General features: G+C 44.9%; 1 protein-coding gene across 2 annotated transcripts in view; it reads right to left on the bottom strand.

Moving 5' to 3' along the window:
* Positions 1 to 21,947, bottom strand: part of CLCN1 (chloride voltage-gated channel 1) — a 126,131-nt gene that overhangs the window by 74,003 nt on the left and 30,181 nt on the right. The window contains exon 1 of one of the 2 annotated variants that reach the window (XM_040437724.1): positions 16,831 to 17,379. The exons of the other annotated variant lie outside the window; for it this stretch is intronic. Within the exon in view, the coding sequence (XP_040293658.1) occupies positions 16,831 to 17,010 (180 nt within the window). The 5' untranslated portion in view covers positions 17,011 to 17,379. Of the gene's footprint in view, positions 1 to 16,830; positions 17,380 to 21,947 lie in introns of those variants that run through there. 2 annotated transcript variants of the gene reach the window in all.

Genomic DNA, 21,947 nt, shown 5'->3' with positions numbered 1-21,947 from the left:
AATGACCTACATCATGCATGGAAGGAGAGGTTCTACTGCAAGAGACCAAAGAGTAACGTATCATCCTATCCAAAAATCCCCCATCTGAATTCTGTATTGAGGCCCTTTAGGTCTAAGGGTCTGTAAACGGTAAATCCATTGGAGCTCTTTTTGTTTGAACACCAATTCTCTATCCCCTCCTCTCTTTAAAGGTGGAACATGGTCCAGGATTCTAAACGTAAGATCCTTTTCTTTATGTCCTAATTCTACAAAGTGTTTGGGGACTGGCAGGTCCTTCCTTTTCTGACATATTGTATATCTGTGTTGATTTAATCTCGTCTTCAGGTCCCAAGTAGTCTCTTCAACACAGAGTAGATTACAAGGGCACTGAAGAAGATAAATCACGTGTGTACTGTCACAGGTTAAAAAGTGACGAATGTCTATGGATTTTTGCCTAAAGTCCAGGAGCGATTGCACCCATGTTTTACCACTGACTGTGCTGCTACCACTCTGTTTGTTGTATTAGATAGATAGAAAGAAAGCTAAAATTTATGATAATTGTTTTATTGTTTTATTTATATTTATATTTTCCTCACTATGTAGCACTGACATATTCCGCAGCACTTTACAGACATGATCATCGCTCGCTGTCTCCAGTGGAGCTCACAATCTACGTTCCCCATCAGTGACGTCCGCTGCGTGCAGTGCCATCTTAAGAGCATTATAGGCCCCCGGGCAATACAGTGCACTGGGGCCCTGTCTACACAATCACGCACTAGAATAAAAATGCAAATTATCAATAAGGCGATATTTATTGGTACTTTCAACAAAATCAGTGTTTAATATAGGAATAATATATAGGGGGGCACAAAGATACCACAGTCAAAAATGGGGGGGCAAAAACAAAATAAGTATATATAAATAAGATTACAAAATATGAGAGAATTGCGGTATGCAGGGATACATTTATAATAAAACTATTTACTTACAAAAGAAGCTGTTCAGTCGTCTGCTGTGCCGTCCTCTGCTTGCTTCCGTGGATTCTTTCCCCTTCTTTCTGTCTCTCGTCAGTGCGCAGGCGCACTGTTATGGTGGATCTGTGGAAGACACACTGTTATGGGGGCATCTGTGGATGACAGTGTTATTATGCCTCTCATTAGCCCCCATATGCTGCCTCTCATCATTAGCCCCCATATGCTGCCTCTCATCATTAGCCCCCATATGCCTCATCATTAGCCCCCATATGCCTCATCATTAGCCCCCATATGCCTCATCATTAGCCCCCATATGCCTCATCATTAGCCCCCATATGCCTCACATCATTAGCCCCATATGCCTCTCATCATTAGCCCCATATGCCTCTCATCATTAGCCCCCATATGCCTCATTAGCCCCCATATGCCTCTCATCATTAGCCCCCATATGCCTCTCATCATTAGCCCCCATATGCCTCTCCATTAGCCCCCATATGCCTCATTAGCCCCCATATGCCTCATTAGCCCCCATATGCCTCTCCATTAGCCCCCATATGCCTCTCCATTAGCCCCCATATGCCTCTCCATTAGCCCCCATATGCCTCTCCATTAGCCCCCATATGCCTCTCCATTAGCCCCCATATGCCTCATTAGCCCCCATATGCCTCTCCATTAGCCCCCATATGCCTCATTAGCCCCCATATGCCTCTCCATTAGCCCCCATATGCCTCTCCATTAGCCCCCATATGCCTCATTAGCCCCCATATGCCTCTCCATTAGCCCCCATATGCCTCTCCATTAGCCCCCATATGCCTCATTAGCCCCCATATGCCTCTCCATTAGCCCCCATATGCCTCTCCATTAGCCCCCATATGCCTCATTAGCCCCCATATGCCTCTCCATTAGCCCCCATATGCCTCTCCATTAGCCCCCATATGCCTCATTAGCCCCCATATGCCTCTCCATTAGCCCCCATATGCCTCTCCATTAGCCCCCATATGCCTCTCCATTAGCCCCCATATGCCTCATTAGCCCCCATATGCCTCTCCATTAGCCCCCATATGCCTCTCCATTAGCCCCCATATGCCTCATTAGCCCCCATATGCCTCTCCATTAGCCCCCATATGCCTCATTAGCCCCCATATGCCTCTCCATTAGCCCCCATATGCCTCTCCATTAGCCCCCATATGCCTCATTAGCCCCCATATGCCTCTCCATTAGCCCCCATATGCCTCATTAGCCCCCATATGCCTCTCCATTAGCCCCCATATGCCTCTCCATTAGCCCCCATATGCCTCTCCATTAGCCCCCATATGCCTCATTAGCCCCCATATGCCTCTCCATTAGCCCCCATATGCCTCTCCATTAGCCCCCATATGCCTCATTAGCCCCCATATGCCTCTCCATTAGCCCCCATATGCCTCTCCATTAGCCCCCATATGCCTCATTAGCCCCCATATGCCTCTCCATTAGCCCCCATATGCCTCATTAGCCCCCATATGCCTCTCCATTAGCCCCCATATGCCTCTCCATTAGCCCCCATATGCCTCATTAGCCCCCATATGCCTCTCCATTAGCCCCCATATGCCTCTCCATTAGCCCCCCATATGCCTCTCTCCATTAGCCCCCCATATGCCTCTCTCCATTAGCCCCCCATATGCCTCTCCATTAGCCCCCCATATGCCTCTCCATTAGCCCCCATATGCCTCTCCATTAGCCCCCTTATGCCCCCAGCAGCCACATTTTCTTATAAAATAAAAAATCACTTACCTCTCCTGCTCCTGGACGCCGCCTGCCTCTCCTCAGTCGACTCTGTGCTCTGAACTGGCGCGCACAGCGTGAGGTCACAGAGCGCCCTCACGCTGTGCGCAGCCCTGCACAGCCGACAGCCGAGGACCAGGAAGTGGTGAGTACAGAGCGTTCACCACTTCCTGGTCTCTCGGTTCTAATGAGCGCTTCCATAATGGAAGCGCTCATTAGTATTCAACTGGGGGGGCAACCTGTGTGTGTTAGGCGGCCGTTCCCGCGGGTGGTGGGTTCACTGGGCAGGCGGGCCCCCAGGCAAGTGGGGCCCCCGGGCAACTGCCCAGCGTGCCCATTGGAAAAGACGGCCCTGGCTGCGTGCACGTGGCAGCCATTTCCAGGTTTGTGTAGCTGTCGGAGATCCGGCCGCTGTCCTGGTTCAGATGAGGCCTCTCAGTTCATGCAGATCTCAGGGCTAATAATATCCGTGCGGTGAGGAATGGAACGGACTCAGCAGTGTCAGGAGGCTGCGGCCGGTGTCTACCCCGAAATCCCCAGGACACCAGGGAAATAAAACAGACGTCAATACTGAAGTGACCGGTGTAATATGTCAGAGCTATAGATACCAGGGGGATAACGGATCAGCAGAAAATCTGTCAATATGCAGAATTGTTAGTCCACCAAATCTATATGTGAGAAGAATCACGAGAAAAGATTGTAAAATGCTCCAAATTCACAAATGATTGGTGAACATATATATATATAGCCAGTGGCATACATAGAGAAGTAAGGGCCCCATAGCAAGGATTAAACCAGCCCCAAACCACACACACACACAGGACAGATGGGTTTCCGCCTAAACCCTTTTCAATGACCCTTGAGACATTTTTTCACTGCCTCATTTGCTAAACGTTGTTACTTTAGAGCTGGAGTGGGGAACCTCCGACCCATGGGACTATTTCATGTGGCCCCCGGCCCCCTGCCAGAACATATTGTGAAAATGCTAATGACCACTGCCATTATGGAAGTGGTCATTAGCATGCGGGAGCCACAGGAAGATGAGAACAGCGCTGCACTGGCTGTACTCACCTTCCCTGGTCGTCTTCCGGCCCTATGCTGTGTCCTGACACATACAAATGTCTGATCTGAGATCTGATGGTGGCTGATCTGAGGCTAATAGAGGGTGGGGAGGGTCTGATGGGGGCTGATCTGAGGCTAATAGAGGGTGGGGAGGGTCTGATGGGGGCTGATCTGAGGCTAATAGAGGGTGGGGAGGGTCTGATGGTGGCTGATCTGAGGCTAATAGAGGGTGGGGAGGGTCTGATGGGGCTGATCTGAGGCTAGGGGGGTCTGATCTGAGGCTAAGGGTCTGATAGGGGTCTGATCTGAGGCTGGTGGCCCGAACTAAGGCTGAAGGTCTGATCTGAGGCTGGGGGCCTGATCTAAGGCTGAAGGTCTGACCTGAGGCTGGGGGGTCTGATGGGGGTCTGATCTGAGGTTGGGAGGTCTGATGGGGGTCTGATCTGAGGCTGGGGGGGTCTGATCTGAGGCTGATGGAGGTGGGGGAAAATCTGAGGCTAAGAAAGGGACAAAGGGTAGAGGCAGTTGCGAAGAAAGAGGCAGGAACAGTGGCAGGGAGAGTGAGAGCTGGGTGAACGTCTCCCTGGACCCCTCTGGGTTTAGCTTGGCTGCCATTAATGCCAAATAAAGAACTAAATATATAACATTCTCAACTTAAAAATTAGACTGCTATATGTGGTCAAAATGGTGTCTGTACTATTTGTAATATATAATGTAGGCGCCATTTTGTGCTGCAAAAATACAGCGCTTTAGATTTTTTTAATTGAAGCGCAATTTCTGTAACTTACCCCTAAGTCAGTTATATGTTTGACCAAATATAGCAGTCACATTTTTAAGTTGAGAATTTTGTATGGCCCCCAAATGATGTTACAAATATCCAAATGGAGTCCTGACCAAGTTTTCACCCCCAGTAGAAAAGGAGATAATCCCAACTAAGACTGGGCCCCCTCTTTCCCTGGGCACTGATATCAGCCCTGAGGTGGAGCAATAAAGATTCCTCACAAGTAATAATATGTTATACCACATGCATCACTTAAAAATCACACTGATTCAATAGCAGATTACAATAGGAGAGTGTTATGCTCCTGGGGGGGGGGGGGGGGCAAAACACCGACCAGTATTCCTGGGAAAACATCCGGGGTTTGGGGCCCTGATGTTTTGTACAGTTCCCCACAATTAAATACTGCGGTGGGGTAAGGCAGCCCATTAGCTCACAGATGACAGGCCACAATTTAAATGAACCCCTCCCAAATTCTTAATCCAAACCGTTTTTGGAAAACAAAACATACAGGAAAATACAGCACCACATACAGGGCCGTCTTTAATATTGATTGGACCCTGGGCAAAAATTTACTTGGGCCCCCTGGATCCCGCCTTCCCACACCCTAGCATGCAATCACGGCCTCCACCACAACACACACACAAAAAATCCACACATCTGGTAGAGTCCAGTGATATAAATACTTCCAGTTCTGAAGACTCCAGCGGCTCAGGATCAGTGCTCTGTGCAGCTGGGCTCGGCTCACCCTAGCGTTACAGTGCACCCCACAGTATGCAGTATAGCACCCTATAGTATACAGCAACCCACAGTATGCAGTGTAGCACCCTATAGTATACAGCATCCCACACTATGCAGTATAGCACCCCACACTATACAGTATACAACACCTCACAGTATACAGTAGAGCAGTATAGCACCCCACAATATACAGCACCCCAAACTATACACTATACAGCACCCCACACTATACAGCACCCCACACTATACAGTACAGCAGTATAGAACTCCACAATATACAGCACCCACAGTATACAGCACCTCACGGTATACAGCACCCCAAACTATACAGAATACCGCACCTCACAGTATACAGCACCCCAAACTATACACTATACAGCACCCCACACTATACAGCCCCCCACACTATACAGTACAGCAGTATAGCACTCCACAATATACAGCACCCACAGTATACAACACCTCACGGTATACAGCACCCCAAACTATACAGAATACGGCACCTCACAGTATACAGCACCCCAAACTATACACTATACAGCACCCCACACTATACAGCACAACAGTATAGCACTCCACAATATACAGCACCCACAGTATACAGCACCCCAAACTATATAGAATACCGCACCTCACAGTATACAGTACCCCACAGTATACAGCACCCCAAAATATACAGCCCTCCACAGTATAAAGCACCCCACAATATACAGTATACAGCACCCCCATAGTATACAGTAGAGCAGTATAGCACCCCACTATACAGTAGTTTACAGTATATTAGCATTACAGCCCCTGTCACCTTTTCCTGATGTAATCTTCTCAAAAAAAGCTCCACAATTATGAGAAACTTCTCCTGCAGCAACACTCCTGGTAGACAGGACCTGTGATGACCTCATAGGCATGTGACCAGTAATATTACTAGGTTACTGGTCACATGTTGATGATGTCATCTAAGGTCCTAGAAAATCACAGCTCTCACAGTACGCTGCCTGGACTCAGTGCCGGCAGGCAGGCATGGCAGCACCCCCTGTGTAGCTGATAGACTGATACTGGGGCAGTGGCCAGCAGGGCTCAAGAGGCAGCTGCCTTGGGCCCCCCCAGGAGCAACTGGGCCCGGGGCAGCTGCCCTTTTTGCCCCTTGTTAAAGACAGCCCTGACCACATACCTGATGTAGAAGTTCTTTCTCCCCATCTTCTCCATTTGGACCAGACCACCTTGATGATTTCTTCCAGCCGCGTCTCGTCTCTGCAGAGTTTGGCGCACAGACATCTTCGGTTTCTCACTTTTCTATTATCGTTTCCCTCCTGGTGCCCCAACATTGTTATCTTGTTGCTACTCCCAATACTGTGTCCACTGTGCTCCCCAATATTATACTGCAGAAATAATCTTGACATACAGATAGTCCCTCCATAGTAATAGTGCCCCTTACACTGCCCCCAATAGTGATAATTCTCCCCAAGGGTGACCCCATTAGTAGCAATGCTCTCCTTATTGTGCCCAATAATGCCCCCACTGTACCCCCAGTAATAATAGTGCCACCAATTACAAGTAAGACCTCGCTATAGTGTCCCCAGCAGTAACAAGGCCCCTCTATAAGGCATCCCTTTAGAGTCCCTGGTAGTTATAAGGCTCCCTATACTGTCCCCTATAGAGGCCCCAATATTTATAATGCCCCCCTGTGGTACCCTCAGTATTTATAGTGCTCCTGTAGTTATAGTGTCCCATCTAACACCCCCAGTATTAATAATGCCCGCCTGCAATTATAACCCTCTATAATGCCCCCTATAGTCCTAATGCCCTCCTGTAGTTCTCCAGCATCTAATGCCCGCCCATAGTGCTCCAGTTGTAATGTCCCTCTGTAGTGCTCCAGTCTCTAATGCCCCTGTAGTGCCCCAGCCTGTAATGCCCCCCCTGTAGTTTCCAGCCTGTAATGCCCCCCTGTAGTGATCCAGCCTGTAATACCCCCCATAGTGCTCCAGACTGTAATGCCCCCCTGTAGTGTTATAGCCTGTAAGCCCCCTGTAGTGCTCCAGTCTCTAATGCCCTCCTGTAGTGCTCCAGCCTGTAATGCCCCCATAGTGCTCTAGTCTCTAATGCACCCTTGTAGTGCTCCAGGCTCTAATGCCCCCCCCGTAGTGCTCCAGCCTCTAATGCCCCCCCTAGTTCTCCAGCCTGTAAGCCCGCATGCAGTGCTCCAGCCTGTAATGCCCCCCTGTAGTGCTCCAGCCTCTAATGGCCCCCCTGTAGTGCTCCACCCTGTAACCCCCCCGTAGTGCTCCAGCCTGTAATGCCCCCCCGTAGTGCTCCAGCCTGTAATGCCCCCCCATGTAGTGCTCCAGCCTCTAATCCCCCCCCCCGTAGTGCTCCAGCCTCTAATGCCCTCCCCATAGTTCTCCAGCCTGTAAGCTCACCTGCCGTGCTCCAGCCTGTAATGCCCCCTCCTGTAGTGCTCCAGCCTCTAATGCCCCCCCTGTAGTGCTCCAGCCTGTAATGCCCCCTCCTGTAGTGCTCCAGCCTCTAATGCCCCCCCTGTAGTGCTCCAGCCTGTAAGCCCGCTTGTAGTGCTCCAACCTGTAATGCCCCCCCACTGTAGTGCTCCAGCCTGTAATGTTCCCCTTTAGTGCTCTACCCTGTAACTCCCCCATAGTGCTCCAGCCTGTAATGCCCCCCTGTAGTGCTCCAGCCTGTAATCCCCCCATAGTGCTCCAGCCTGTAATGCCCCCCCGTAGTGCTCCAGCCTGTAATGCCCCCATGTAGTGCTCCAGCCTGTAAGCCCCCCTGTAGTGCTCCAGCCTGTAATGTCCCCCTTTTTACTGCTCCAGCCTCTAAAGACCCCTCCTTAGTGCTCCAGCCTGTAATGCCCCCATGTAGTGCTCCAGTCTCTAATGCCCCCCTGTAGTGTTCCAGACCGTAATGAGGGACCTTCCCAGTCCACCCCATTCCAGGGCATGTTTTCCCCTAGCCTGAGGGATTTCCAGGTGTAGCCATCTGAGATCATTAAGGGGAAATAAAATCCTGTCCGAGGCTGTCAGTCTGGGGAAGTGATGTCTGGAGATGAGTCCAGGAGGCTGGCTGCTGTCCTGACTAAAGAAAAACCCTGATTAACAATATTGGTTCTTGCCCATAAATAGAGATAAAGGGGCACATTTATTAAGACCGACGTCTTAGAAGCCAGTCTTAATATGCCCCTGCACTGGCGGTGGATCTGCAAAAGTTATGTAGAGGCGCCGGCCTATTCTACCACCGATTCTAAATGTAAGAAAGCTTCCGAGCTGTTTTACATTTAGACCATTTTCTACGCTTAAACCAGACGCCTTCCCCACCCACTCTTTTTAGACCTAGCGTGAGCGGGGAAGAAGTTTCAGATTCTGCCGCAACAGCCAGATATACAAAAAGGTGGCGTATATCTGTTCATAAATGACCCCCAAAGTTCCTACAACAAAGGGATACTCCCATCTTATAAAGGGGTCTAACATATCTCTGCCGGGGGCTGCATCACTGGCCTAGTGCTGGGGTCCCTTCATTCTCAGGATCAGCAGGGACCCGAGGGTCTGATCCTAACCTATCAGAAAGTAAGTGTATGTGCCATCTATTTATTTTTGGGACTAACACTTTGATCCGCCCTCCGATAGTCCAGAAATTCGGATAATCGAGCACTTTATTAAAAGAAAATCTGGAATCTCATAAAACCAGCAGTGAAAATACTCAGATGCCCAATGATAGATCTCCAAGATGGTTTTGTATACTTTGGAAGAGCATTTGATAATCTGGAGACAAGCGTGTCCTGTACTTTCAGATTAAAGAAATGTTGGAATGGTAACTGTACGATTTCCTCCAGAATCTATATGTACCGGTATAGGAGGAATCGTACTGTAGTGATTGCGCTCCCCATGTTCCTCCATTACAGCCGGAGGCTGGCAGCCGTCTGGATTCTCACACAGGGTCGGCGGCAGCTGCTTGTAAAATCTCACATGCTGATCCCAGGTGTCTTCAAGAAATCTCCTCTCCACTGGTACAAGACAGGAACAACTGTGGACTCGTCCTCACACCATGATCTACTTAGTCTATTCACAGTTAAGGGGCCTACTCAAAACAAATAGGGGCAGCATAGAAGCATTCCCCGAGGAATGGTCCTGCTCCGTACACCAAATACAGGGTTATGTATAAAAAATATAATGTCCCAATACTGTTTTGCATATCTTTGGAAGGAGACATTACCATCTACGCAGCACAAAAAGAACAAACAAATTACAGGGAGCATCAATGACAAAAAAGTTATGGTTGTCAGACTGTAGAAAGGGGGCAAATTGTGCAAAAAGTTCTGCAATTATAAGCGGCAAAAAGAATTGGCTCTTAAAGAGTTAAAAACAATGAATATCAATATATAAATGCATTAGGAAAGTTTTCATATCCTTTCCCCTTTTTCACATTTTATGTTGCTCTTTTTGCTAAAGTAAAATAGCACTCAATACCCCATAATGAGAAACTGAAAACAGAATTTAAGACATTTTTGCTAATTTATTATAAAGGAAAAACTAAAATTCTTCATGGACATAATAATTCAGAGAAAAAGACACAAATGCAATAGCACTCTGCAACCAGCATTCTGCCCTGCCTCTATGCTGGATGAGGCATTGGTGTACATTTTGGCCAAAGCGTAATAAGCCACTCACCACGTCAAGGTCGCCTCTATGGAGTGGTCCCTAACACTAGTTCCTACCTGTTTATGGGCCATGACAGCCACACAAATGTGCACCTGCATATAGGGTTGTGCTGATTGAATCCCCCACATTTTTTCTTTGTAACATAATAATTCAGGCCTCCCATTTCTCTGGATCATCTTTGAGATGTTTCTTCGGCTTGACTGGAGTCACCTGTGGTAAATTCAGTGGATTGGATAGGATTTGGAAAGGCACTGCCCTGTCTATATAAGATCTGACAGCTGACAATGCATACCAGAGCAAAGACCAAGCCATGAGTAGGAAAGAGCTGCCAGTAGAGCTCAGAGACAGGATTTTGTGGAGGAACAGATCTGGAGAAGGGGACAAAAAATGTCGGCTGCACTGAAAGTTCCCAAGAACATAGTGGCCTCCATAAATCTTAAATGGAAGAAGTTCGGAGCAACCGGGACCGTTCCCAGATCTGGCCACCCCACCAAACTAAGTAATCGGAGAAGAAGGGCCTTGGTAAGAGAGGTGACCAAGAACTCAATGGTCACTCTGGCTGAGCTCCAAAGATCTTGTGTGCAGATGGGACAAACTGCCTGAAGGTCAACTATTACTGCAGCGTCCACCAATGTGGGCTTTATGACTAGAAAGAAGCCTCTCCTCAGTAAAAGACACATGAAGGCCATCTGGAGTTTGCAAAAGAAAGGCACTCAATGAACTCTCAGGCTGTGAGAAACAAGACTCTCTGGTCTGATGAAACCACAATTTAACTTTTTGGCCTCAATTCTAAGCGTCGTGTCTAGAGGAAACCAGGAGCCGCTCATCAACTGCCCAGTACCATCCCTACAGTGAAGCATGCTGGTGGCATCATGCTGGGAGTCGGGGAGACTGGTCAGGGTGGAGGGAAAGCTGAATGGAGCAAATTACAGAGATATTCTTAATGAGAACCTGATCCAGAGGTCTGGACCTCAGACTGGGCTAAAGGTTCACCTTCCAACAAGACAATGGCCTTAAGCACAGAGTCAGGACAACACAGGAACGGCTTAGGGACAACTCTGTAAATGTCCTTGAGTGGCCCAGACAGAGCCCTGAACCCAATGGAACATCTCTGGAGAGACCTGAAAATGGTTGTCCACTGTCAGCCCCCATCCAACCTGACAGAGCTTGAGAGGATCTGCAGGGAAAAATGGCAGAGAATCCCCAAATCTAGGTGTAAACCTTGTGGCATCATCCCCAAGAAGACTGGAGGCTGGAATCACTGCCAAAGGGGCTTCAACCAAGTCCTGAGTAAAGGAGATGAATATTTATGTCCTGACTAATGGGGATAAATACTTCTGTCAATTTAAGATTTTAGTTTTTCCATTTCAATAAATTAGAAAAGATTTCAAACATTCTGTTCTCAATTACTCTTTATGGGGCAAACTAATAGCAGAAGGAACAAAATGTGAAAAGAAATGAAATTGTCTGAAGACTTTGTGGATGCATTGTATTGTCCATATGGTCTGTGTCCGTTTTATCAGCACTTTTTTTATACAGTTGTTGTGTCTTTGTGGGGGATGTTCACACAGTGGGCGCCGTTCAGATAAGAATCATAGACCATTCATGTGTAAGGTCCTCTTTAATTGCAGCACAATCTTCACCGCTATCATTTATACAGGACAGATCATTAACAGATCGAATAGATTATTTGTGATGCTTCCTATAACATACAAGGACTGGTGGTATAGGATTGCTCAAAAGTCACCTCCAAACAGGGTTGTCGTCTGCTGAGTCCATTAGTGTATCAGAGTCTGGGTCCTCTGCAGGATCTCCTGGTGGGTAAGTCTGACCCTGATCTGATAGTGATAAGTGATTTTTTATTTTTTTTTATTTTGCTCAGTTCCAGTAAGAGAAAAGCAAAATACAGGAATACATGCTCCATGTCACTATATACAAGAAGATGTATAACTTATACCAGCTGTACATATATAATTATATACAGGAGATGCCCAGGTTATACCCGCATGGTTCATATCACTATATACAAGAAGATGTATAACTTATACCAGCTATACATATATAATTATATACAGGAGATACCCAGGTTATACCAGCATGCTCCATATCACTATATACAAGAAGATGTATAACTTATACCAGCTGTACATATATAATTATATACAGGAGATGCCCAGGTTATACCAGCATGCTCCATATCACTATATAGAAGAAGATGTATAACTTATACCAGCTGTACATATATAATTATATACAGGAGATACCCAGGTTATACCAGCATGCTCCATATCACTATATACAAGAAGATGTATAACTTATACCAGCTGTACATATATAATTATATACAGGAGATGCCCAGGTTATACCAGCATGCTCCATATCACTATATACAAGAAGATGTATAACTTATACCAGCTGTACATATATAATTATATACAGGAGATGCCCAGGTTATACCAGCATGGTCCATATCACTATATACAAGAAGATGTATAACTTATACCAGCTGTACATATATAATTATATACAGGAGATGCCCAGGTTATACCAGCATGGTCCATATCACTATATACAAGAAGATGTATAACTTATACCAGCTGTACATATATAATTATATACAGGAGATGCCCAGGTTATACCAGCATGCTCCATATCACTATATACAAGAAGATGTATAACTTATACCAGCTGTACATATATAATTATATACAGGAGATACCCAGGTTATACCAGCATGGTCCATATCACTGTATACAAGAAGATGTATAACTTATACCAGCTGCACATATATAATTATATACAGGAGATGCCCAGGTTATACCAGCATGGTCCATATCACTATATACAAGAAGATGTATAACTTATACCAGCTGTACATATATAATTATATACAGGAGATGCCCAGGTTATACCAGCATGGTCCATATCACTATATACAAGAAGATGTATAACTTATACCAGCTGTACATATATAATTATATACAGGAGATGCCCAGGTTATACCAGGATGGTCCATATCACTATATACAAGAAGATGTATAACTTATACCAGCTGTACATATATAATTATATACAGGAGATACCCAGGTTATACCAGCATGGTCCATATCACTGTATACAAGAAGATGTATAACTTATACCAGCTGCACATATATAATTATATACAGAAGATGCCCAGGTTATACCAACATGGTCCATATCACTATATACAAGAAGATGTATAACTTATACCAGCTGTACATATATAATTATATACAGGAGATGCCCAGGTTATACCAGCATGGTCCATATCACTATATACAAGATGTATAACTTATACCAGCTGTACATATATAATTATATACAGGAGATGCCCAGGTTATACCAGCATGGTCCATATCACTATATACAAGATGTATAACTTATACCAGCTGTACATATATAATTATATACAGGAGATGCCCAGGTTATACCAGCATGGTCCATATCACTATATACAAGAAGATGTATAACTTATACCAGCTGTACAGATATAATTATATACAGGAGATGCCCAGGTTATACCAGCATGCTCCATGTCACTATATACAAGAAGATGTATACACCTGTTCACCTATAGATGTTTTTCATGTATATAGGGCCAGCATATTCCTCATCTCTGTACATAGATTGAAGCCATTACGTGCAGCTGTCTGCAGACTTCTGGGGCCCGAACTATTAGAGTAATGTGATGCGCCTTAATCATCTGCACAGGCTGCAATCTTCTATGTGAAGGGGTGCCATGGAATAACATAGGGAAGGCATTTCATGGAATAATATTAGATAAGCAAGTGACTGTAGTGGAATTAGTATTGAATACACAGTAGGTTGAGGATGCATGTGTCTTTTTTGTTTTCTGATTTTTTATTTTTTTTGTATGTAAATCTGAAATCAATGTGCAAAAAGGGCTACAACTTTCTGAAATAATGTCTCAGTTTCTCACCATTACCGAGATAGTAGCTTGCTGTCAGTGAATGAGAAGACCCCTGTTTATATTCAGAGGCAGTAAGCCTGTCCATAGTGGATACAATTGTATCACTCAGACAATGCTCTGAGCTGAACCTGGACTCCAGACTGATACATTGTAGCAGAGGCTGATGGGCTCATCTCACAGAGCATCGTCTACACTGGATTGTAGTCACTGAGAGCAGGACTAGCTCTGTACAGGTCTACTGCTTCTGGGTGGAAACTAGAGTGTTATCATTCACTGACAGCAAACTAACATCTTGAAACTGACGAAGAACTGAAACAAAGTCTATTAGAGAGTTGTAAAATTTTTATAGTAATTTAGCTTTATATAAAATTGGAAAATCCCTTTAACGAGTTTCTATATATCTGCAACCCGATCCCATACAGCTCATAAACCTCTGAATTATTTGGTCAGATCTCAGGCCCCCGTCTTTGCCGACCACACAAGGAAACCTTCTACCGCTCCATATACCCAGCCCTATGTACAGTAGTCAAACAAATACAGCAGTCTATGACCTAGTCTGGGACAAAAGAGAACCTTGTACCAAGGCCTTTTGTTACTTCAGCATTTATAGGCGAGTGTTAAAGGGGATCCCCTTAACAGCGAGTCTTCAATCTTCTATGTCAGGGATCATCAAACTCCGGCACTCTAGCCGTTAGGAAACTACAAATCCCAGCATGCTCCATTCATTTCTATGGGAGTTCCAAGAATAGCCGAGCAAGTGTGCATGATGGGAGTTCTTGTTTCACAAAAGCTGGAGCGCCGGAGGTTGTTGACCCCTGTTAAGGGAACCGTCCACCATTGGTCTCCACAAGCCTCTAGATTCCATAAACCTTTGTACCATAGTCACAACATATATGGATATCATACAGGGGGGTCCCGTCTTAGAACCTCCTCTATGGGTTAGAACGGATAGCCGCTCTGTAGGAGCATCTCCTGGTCGAATGGCTGCCATATAATACTACATTTCCCCTGTGGTGGACATTGGCTTACCCTAATCATCTGTTTGCTAGGGATGTCAAATGCGGGTCCCGGTCCTATCAAGTTATTGTCCCGGGGCCCACATTCTGAAAGGGGTTGTCTCTGATGGGACAACCCCTTAATTATACAGTACATTCTAATACATAAAGTGACTCTCCACCAATTGTCATTACTAATTGTACCCCTAAAACCCTACACCAGGGGTAGGCAACCTCCGGCACTCCAGCTCTTGTGAAACTACAACTCCCAGTTTGCATACTTGCTCTGCTCTTCTAAGAGCTTTGATGGAAATAATGGAGCATGTTGGGCATTGTAGTTTCACAACAGCTGGAGTGCAGAAGGTTGCCGATCCCTGCCCTACACTTTGTATATACCCCATGCAGTTCTATATATTCTTATGTATATTGTTCTATATGATCTCCTGCACTTGTCCTTGTAAGGAACCTTCAACCAACATTGATCACAAAACGTGTGCCTGCTGGATTCGATAAAGATTCATGGTTTAAACCAGGGATGTCCAACCTGCGGCCCTCCAGCTGTTGCAAAACTACAACTACCAGCATGTCCTGATAGCTGTAGGCCCTCCAGGCATGGAAGTTGTAGTTTTGCAACAGCTAGAGGTCCTCAGGTTGGACATCCCTGGTCTGAATACATACATCCTAGCACTCCTGGGTAAACTATAAGGGTATGACTATATGGTCAGATTTCTGCATGCGGTTTTGGATGTCAAATAGTGTTGAGTGTGAATATTCTAATAGCGAATATTAATCGCGAATATCGCAACTTCGCTAATATTTCTAATATAGTGCTATATTTTCCCTATATCGAATATTCGTCATTTTTTTACATCTGAAAACATGATTCCTCCCTGCTTCTTTCTTGGGAGTCAATGAGTCATTGGCACACAAGCAACTTAAGCAGGGAGGAATCATGTTTTCATATGGAAAAAAATGACGAATATTCAAGAATATATAGCAATATAGCGAATATTCGTAAAATACACAAATTGACTGCAATTTAGCTAATATAGTGATATAGTATTTTTTTTTAATAGTGTACATTTTTTCCAAATCTGAAGTTCAGAAGAGACAAAAAAAATTAGACTATATAAAAAAAAGATTATAGCACCATATTAGCTAAATTACAGTCTATTTGTGTATTTTACGAATATTTTAGAATATTTTAGAATATTTTAGAATATTCGTCATATTCTAAAATAAGAATATATAGCAATATAGCGAATATTCGTAAACTACACATATTAGCCATAGCCAACCAATAGGAAAGTTGCCTTATACAGTTAAAATCGCAATACGCGAATAATTAAATCGCATATTATAAATCGCGATAAATAGAATAATGACGAATATTCGATTTCGACTATTTTAAAACGAATATTTAATTGAATATTCGCGAAATCGAATATGGCACCTCCCGCTCATCACTGATGTCAAAATCAGGAGTGAATAAAAAAAAAGAGAAGAAGTCACATCTGTCCTTCATACTTTCTCTCCTTTTATAATCCACTCCTTATTTTGGCTTCCAAAACAGCGCGCAGAGACCTGACCGTGCGCCCGCCCCTAACCAATACTTCACACAAAGTCCATTCATCCCATACATACATATATATTCCTGCCCTATTATTTGATAAGTGTTCATGATCTCGTCTTAACCATACATCCCAGTTCTCCAAGGGAACCTTCCACCCATGTGTCCACACTTCATACTTTCCTGAGTAAACCCTTCCTTGAATCCACGCCATGAACTTGCGTTGCTCCTCCAGATGACATGTCTCAGAATCCCATCTATAAATAGCCCTTTACTTCTTCCTTGTCCAATTTCCAGCCTTCAGCAGTCTTACCTACCCATCTGATATCATTGCACCCTCAGCCACCTTACCTGGGTTTGAGTTGGGGGTTGCTCCCCTGGACTCTCCTGCATGGTAGGTGGTGTCTGTTTGGGAATCCCATAGCGGGAGGATTCTCGTAGTTGCATATACTGATACTGGGGGTCATCACCCCACCACCCTGACTTGCAAGCATTATTTTGTGACTTCTTGGGGGCTTCCGTTCTCTCCATGTCGCCCAAAATGACCTCCTTGAATCGATCCTTTACCAACAGTCTCTCATTGACTTGCACCCTGCCCTTTGCTTCTCATACCCTTCTTCAGTCTAGAAGATGTCTCCCTCTGCCTAAAGACTATCTCTTACTAAAGAATATTTGTCTTCTACGTCCTTGTAAATGTGTCCCTTTCATAAGACGTCTTGAGTCTTCTTCTTGAAAGCTTGAGCCCTTCATTAAATGCCTGTCACTCTTTTCAGGTTGTGTATTGGGGTCTTCACTCTGTGACTTCCCTCTGTCCTCTCCTCAATGTCTTAATGTCTCTTCTTATCTCTCTTAATAAATTTCCTGGGCAAAGTTAAGGGCTCCTCACACTCCAAGCCTGTATCTTAAGGAGCTTCTGAAAAGGGAGAAGGGTTACGGTGCAAGCCCAGGTATAGTGGTATATAGATATATATAGCGTGTCACATGACCAGTTGCAAAACCTGAGATATTAAATATCAGTGAGATAGCCAGAGAGTAAGCGTGGAAGGAGAGACAGGGCGCAGGCAGGAGAAAGAGAAGAAGGTGGATGGACCTGGATCTATGCTCAGAATATAAATGTATCAACAGCAATAAATGAAAAAGATACATTGTTTATTTATTTATAAACTGCAACAAAAGAGCAAAAACAGGAAAGATTGTGACCTCTGTGCTATCTGGGAGGCTTGGAAGGGACATTGAGCAGAAAGCGGAGATTAGATTAGAAAAGCATGCAAGCTTTCTTTTAGAAACAGCGCCACCCTCACCCATAGGCTGAGTCCAGTATTGCAGCTCAGACTCAATAACCTGAATGCTTGCATCCGTGTGCTCTCCCTATTTCTTGCTGCCCCACAGAAATGAATGGGTCCACGTGCAATTCGTAAAAAATGCAGAATGGACACCGACCAAAAATACAGTTGTGTGAACCCTTAAGGAATGAACTGGGACGACTATTTGGCCGTCAGTTATCTCAGCCTACGTGGAAGATTCCAAACGACCATAATTATTGCAATAATTATCCGCATACTGTCCGGTAATACAAATACAGGGAAAGGGGAAGAAGCCGGGTGCAGAGATATTAACAAGATTGTTTTATGACTTAATAAACCTCAGAACATTATTATAAACCCAGATCGGTCTGGGCACAAATATGGCACATGCCGGGGATAGAAACCACTAAATTCAATCAATAATTTTTTTATAGACAAATATAGAAGTTAGATATTCATTTTTTTCTACATCAGATGACTGTATAGAGCCAATTAAAATCCTGCTTTCCAGAATGCAAATTACCAAATTAATTTTGAACAAGCAGGGAATGTTGGAAGAGTCTGCAGAATCTGGAGTGCAGCTCTGGAGTATAATACAGGATGTAACTCAGGATCAGTACAGGATAAGTAATGTATGTACACAGTGATTGCACCAGCAGAATAGTGAGTACAGCTCTGGAGTATAATACAGGATGTAACTCAGGATCAGTACAGGATAAGTAATGTATGTTCACAGTGACTGCACCAACAGAATAGTGAGTGCAGCTCTGGAGTATAATACAGGATATAACTCAGGATCAGTACAGGATAAGTAATGTAATGTACACAGTGACTGCACCAACAGAATAGTGAGTGCAGCTCTGGAGTATAATACAGGATGCAACTCAGGATCAGTACAGGATAAGTAATGTATGTACACAGTGACTGCTCCAGCAGAATAGTGAGTGCAGCTCTGGAGTATAATACAAGATGTAACTCAGGATCAGTACAGGATAAGTAATGTAGTGTATGTACACAGTGACTCCACCAGCAGAATAGTGAGTGCAGCTCTGGAGTATAATACAGGATGTAACTCAGGATCAGTACAGGATAAGTAATGTATGTACACAGTGACTGCCCCAGCAGAATAGTGAGTGCAGCTCTGGAGTATAATACAGGATGTAACTCAGGATCAGTACAGTATAAGTAATGTAGTGTATGTACATAGTGACTCCACCAGCAGAATAGTGAGTGCAGCTCTGGAGTATAATACAAGATGTAACTCAGGATCAGTACAGGATAAGTAATGTAATGTATGTACACAGTGACTGCACCAGCAGAATAGTGAGTGCAGCTCTGGAGTATAATACAGGATGTAACTCAGGATCAGTACAGGATAAGTAATGTAATGTATGTACACAGTGACTGCACCAGCAGAATAGTGAGTGCAGCTCTGGAGTATAATACAGGATGTAACTCAGGATCAGTACAGGATAAGTAATGTAGTGTATGTACACAGTGACTCCACCAGCAGAATAGTGAGTGCAGCTCTGGAGTATAATACAAGATGTAACTCAGGATCAGTACAGGATAAGTAATGTATGTACACAGTGACTGCACCAGCAGAATAGTGAGTGCAGCTCTGGAGTATAATACAGGATGTAACTCAGGATCAGTACAGGATAAGTAATGTAATGTATGTACACAGAAGGCCAAATTTCCTAATCCTATAAATGGTGTGAGCTTAGCCCGGCCGTTTAGACCTGCACCGGAATTATCACAGGGGCTCAGGCTGGATGATAATTCTGGTGCAGGAACGGACACTTTGCTCCTGCTCTATACCACCTATTTGTTTGCTTGGCTTACTTTGAGACAGGATTCTACGTCAGAATTGGATGCTACTTCACATTGAAGGCTACTTTCACATTCACGTTTTGGCTTTCCGTTTGCGAGATCCGTCGTTGGCTCTCACCACCAGCGGTCCAAAACGGATCAGTTTTGCCCTAATGCATTCTGAATGGAAAAGGATCCGCTCAGAACGCATCAGTTTGCCTCCGATCAGTCTCCATTCCGCTCTGGAGGCTGCCTGCAGCGTTTTGCTGTCCGCTTGACGAAATGTCCTGGCACACAATGTAAGTCAATGGGGACAGATCCGTTTTCTCTGACATAATCTGACACAATAGAAAACGGATCCGTCTCCTATTGACTTTCAATGGAGTTCATGACGGATCCGTCTTGGCTATGTTACAGATAATACAAACGGATCCATTCATGACGGATGCATGCGGTTGTATTATTGTAACGGATCCGTTTTTGCAGATCCATGACGGATCTGCCCAAAACGTGAGTGTGAAAGTAGCCTTAGTGTCCAAGATCTATGTAAAACTGCAAATCTCCACTTACCCAGACCTGAGGGAGCAGGGCTTTGCTGGACATGGCTTCCTATGATCCTCAGTCACTTTGCTGCCGTTACTGCATTGACTGACAGCTTTTTCCTCGGGTCACTGGTTATTTCCGAGCAATTTATATCCAATTTCTAACTTGCCTCCAGCTCCCCCCCCCCCCTATATATAGTGAATTCTCCCTCCCAAGAGAGAACGTTCCCTTTTCTCCCAGGAATTACATTTGACCTTTATTTGATTTATGGCTTGATTTTACCTGCGGCCTTGACAGCCGCGACTTTACACCCAGGTACCTGTCGGACTATAAATAATATCCCACGTCTTCTTCCTATTGGCCTCGTGTCACACAGTCATTACCAGCGTACGCAGCACCCTACATACATCACAACCTCAATAAAACTGACTGTAGGCTTCTCATGAGATCTGTGATACAATGTATCACATCTGTGTATGTCTATAGAGATGCAACTATAGAGGGTGCAGAGGTTGTGGTCACATCTAAAGGGTCTCTTTGCACAGTAATGCAGCTCAGCATCATTCACTTCAATGGAACTGAGCTGCAGTACCAGACACAACCCATGGACAGGTGTGGTGCTGTTTCTGAATGAAGCAGACATGTTTTTTTTAAATCCTAGACAACCGCTTTAAATTGAGCCTAGAATACTAAAATTAGGCAGTCAAGATGTGGTGATGACCTCCTAGAGAGAGTCATGACCATGGCTGGTGAGACTTCTTAGAGAGAGTCATGACCATGGCTGGTGAGACTTCTTAGAGAGAGTCATGGCCATGGCTGGTGAAACTTCTTAGAGAGAGTCATGTCCATGGCTGGTGAGACCTCCTAGAGAGAGTCATGACCATGGCTGGTGAGACCTCTTAGAGAGAGTCATGGCCATGGCTGGTGAGACCTCTTAGAGAGAGTCATGGCCATGGCTGGTGAGACCTCTTAGAGGGAGTCATGGCCATGGCTGGTGAGACCACTTAGAGGGAGTCATGGCCATGGCTGGTGAAACCACTTAGAGAGAGTCATGGCCATGGTTGGTGAGACCACTTAGAGAGAGCCATGGCTGGTGAGGCCTCTTAGAGAGAACCATGGCCATGGCTTGTAAGATAACATAGCAAGAAGAGGTGTATACAGGAGTGGACTAGCCCTCTTAGTAAATGGAGAAGAGAGGACATTGGAAAATGTCTCCATTTCTGCTCCATTAGGACATGCGATTAGTCACTCCAGCCCATCTGCATTATCTAATGGAGTCTGAGGTAGTCTGAACTCCACCTCCTGCCTCATAAGAGGCTGTGGTTCTGTCCATCATCCATGCTTTAGATTGGCTGTTGTATACAAGCTCATCAAGTAACTACTGCACATAGCTTAAGGTGGAGCTTGGAGATTTTGGGTTATCCTGTCAAAACCTTTCCTTGCTTCCTAGCATGGGCGGGTATGTACAGCTGTATAAGCAGGGGACGAGATCTACCACCTCTGCACCACTCATGAATTCACTCAAACCCCACCACCAAACATATATGTGTGAGTTTATGTTTATTTTTTTTATTTTTTAACTTCAACTTTAGGGCAAGAACATTGAAACAGTCCCCCACCCCCGCCAAGTATGAATGGAATACACTGCATGCAGAATTATTAGGCAAATGAGTATTTTGACCACATCATCCTCTTTATGCATGTTGTCTTACTCCAAGCTGTATAGGCTCGAAAGCCTACTACCAATTAAGCATATTAGGTGATGTGCATCTCTGTAATGAGAAGGGGTGTGGTCTAATGACATCAACA

The sequence above is a fragment of the Bufo bufo genome, chromosome 6 (assembly GCF_905171765.1).
Source record: "Bufo bufo chromosome 6, aBufBuf1.1, whole genome shotgun sequence".
Classification (NCBI taxonomy): domain Eukaryota; kingdom Metazoa; phylum Chordata; class Amphibia; order Anura; family Bufonidae; genus Bufo; species Bufo bufo.
Note: the sequence above shows the minus strand (reverse complement) of the source record. Positions and strands in the feature narration are given on the sequence as shown.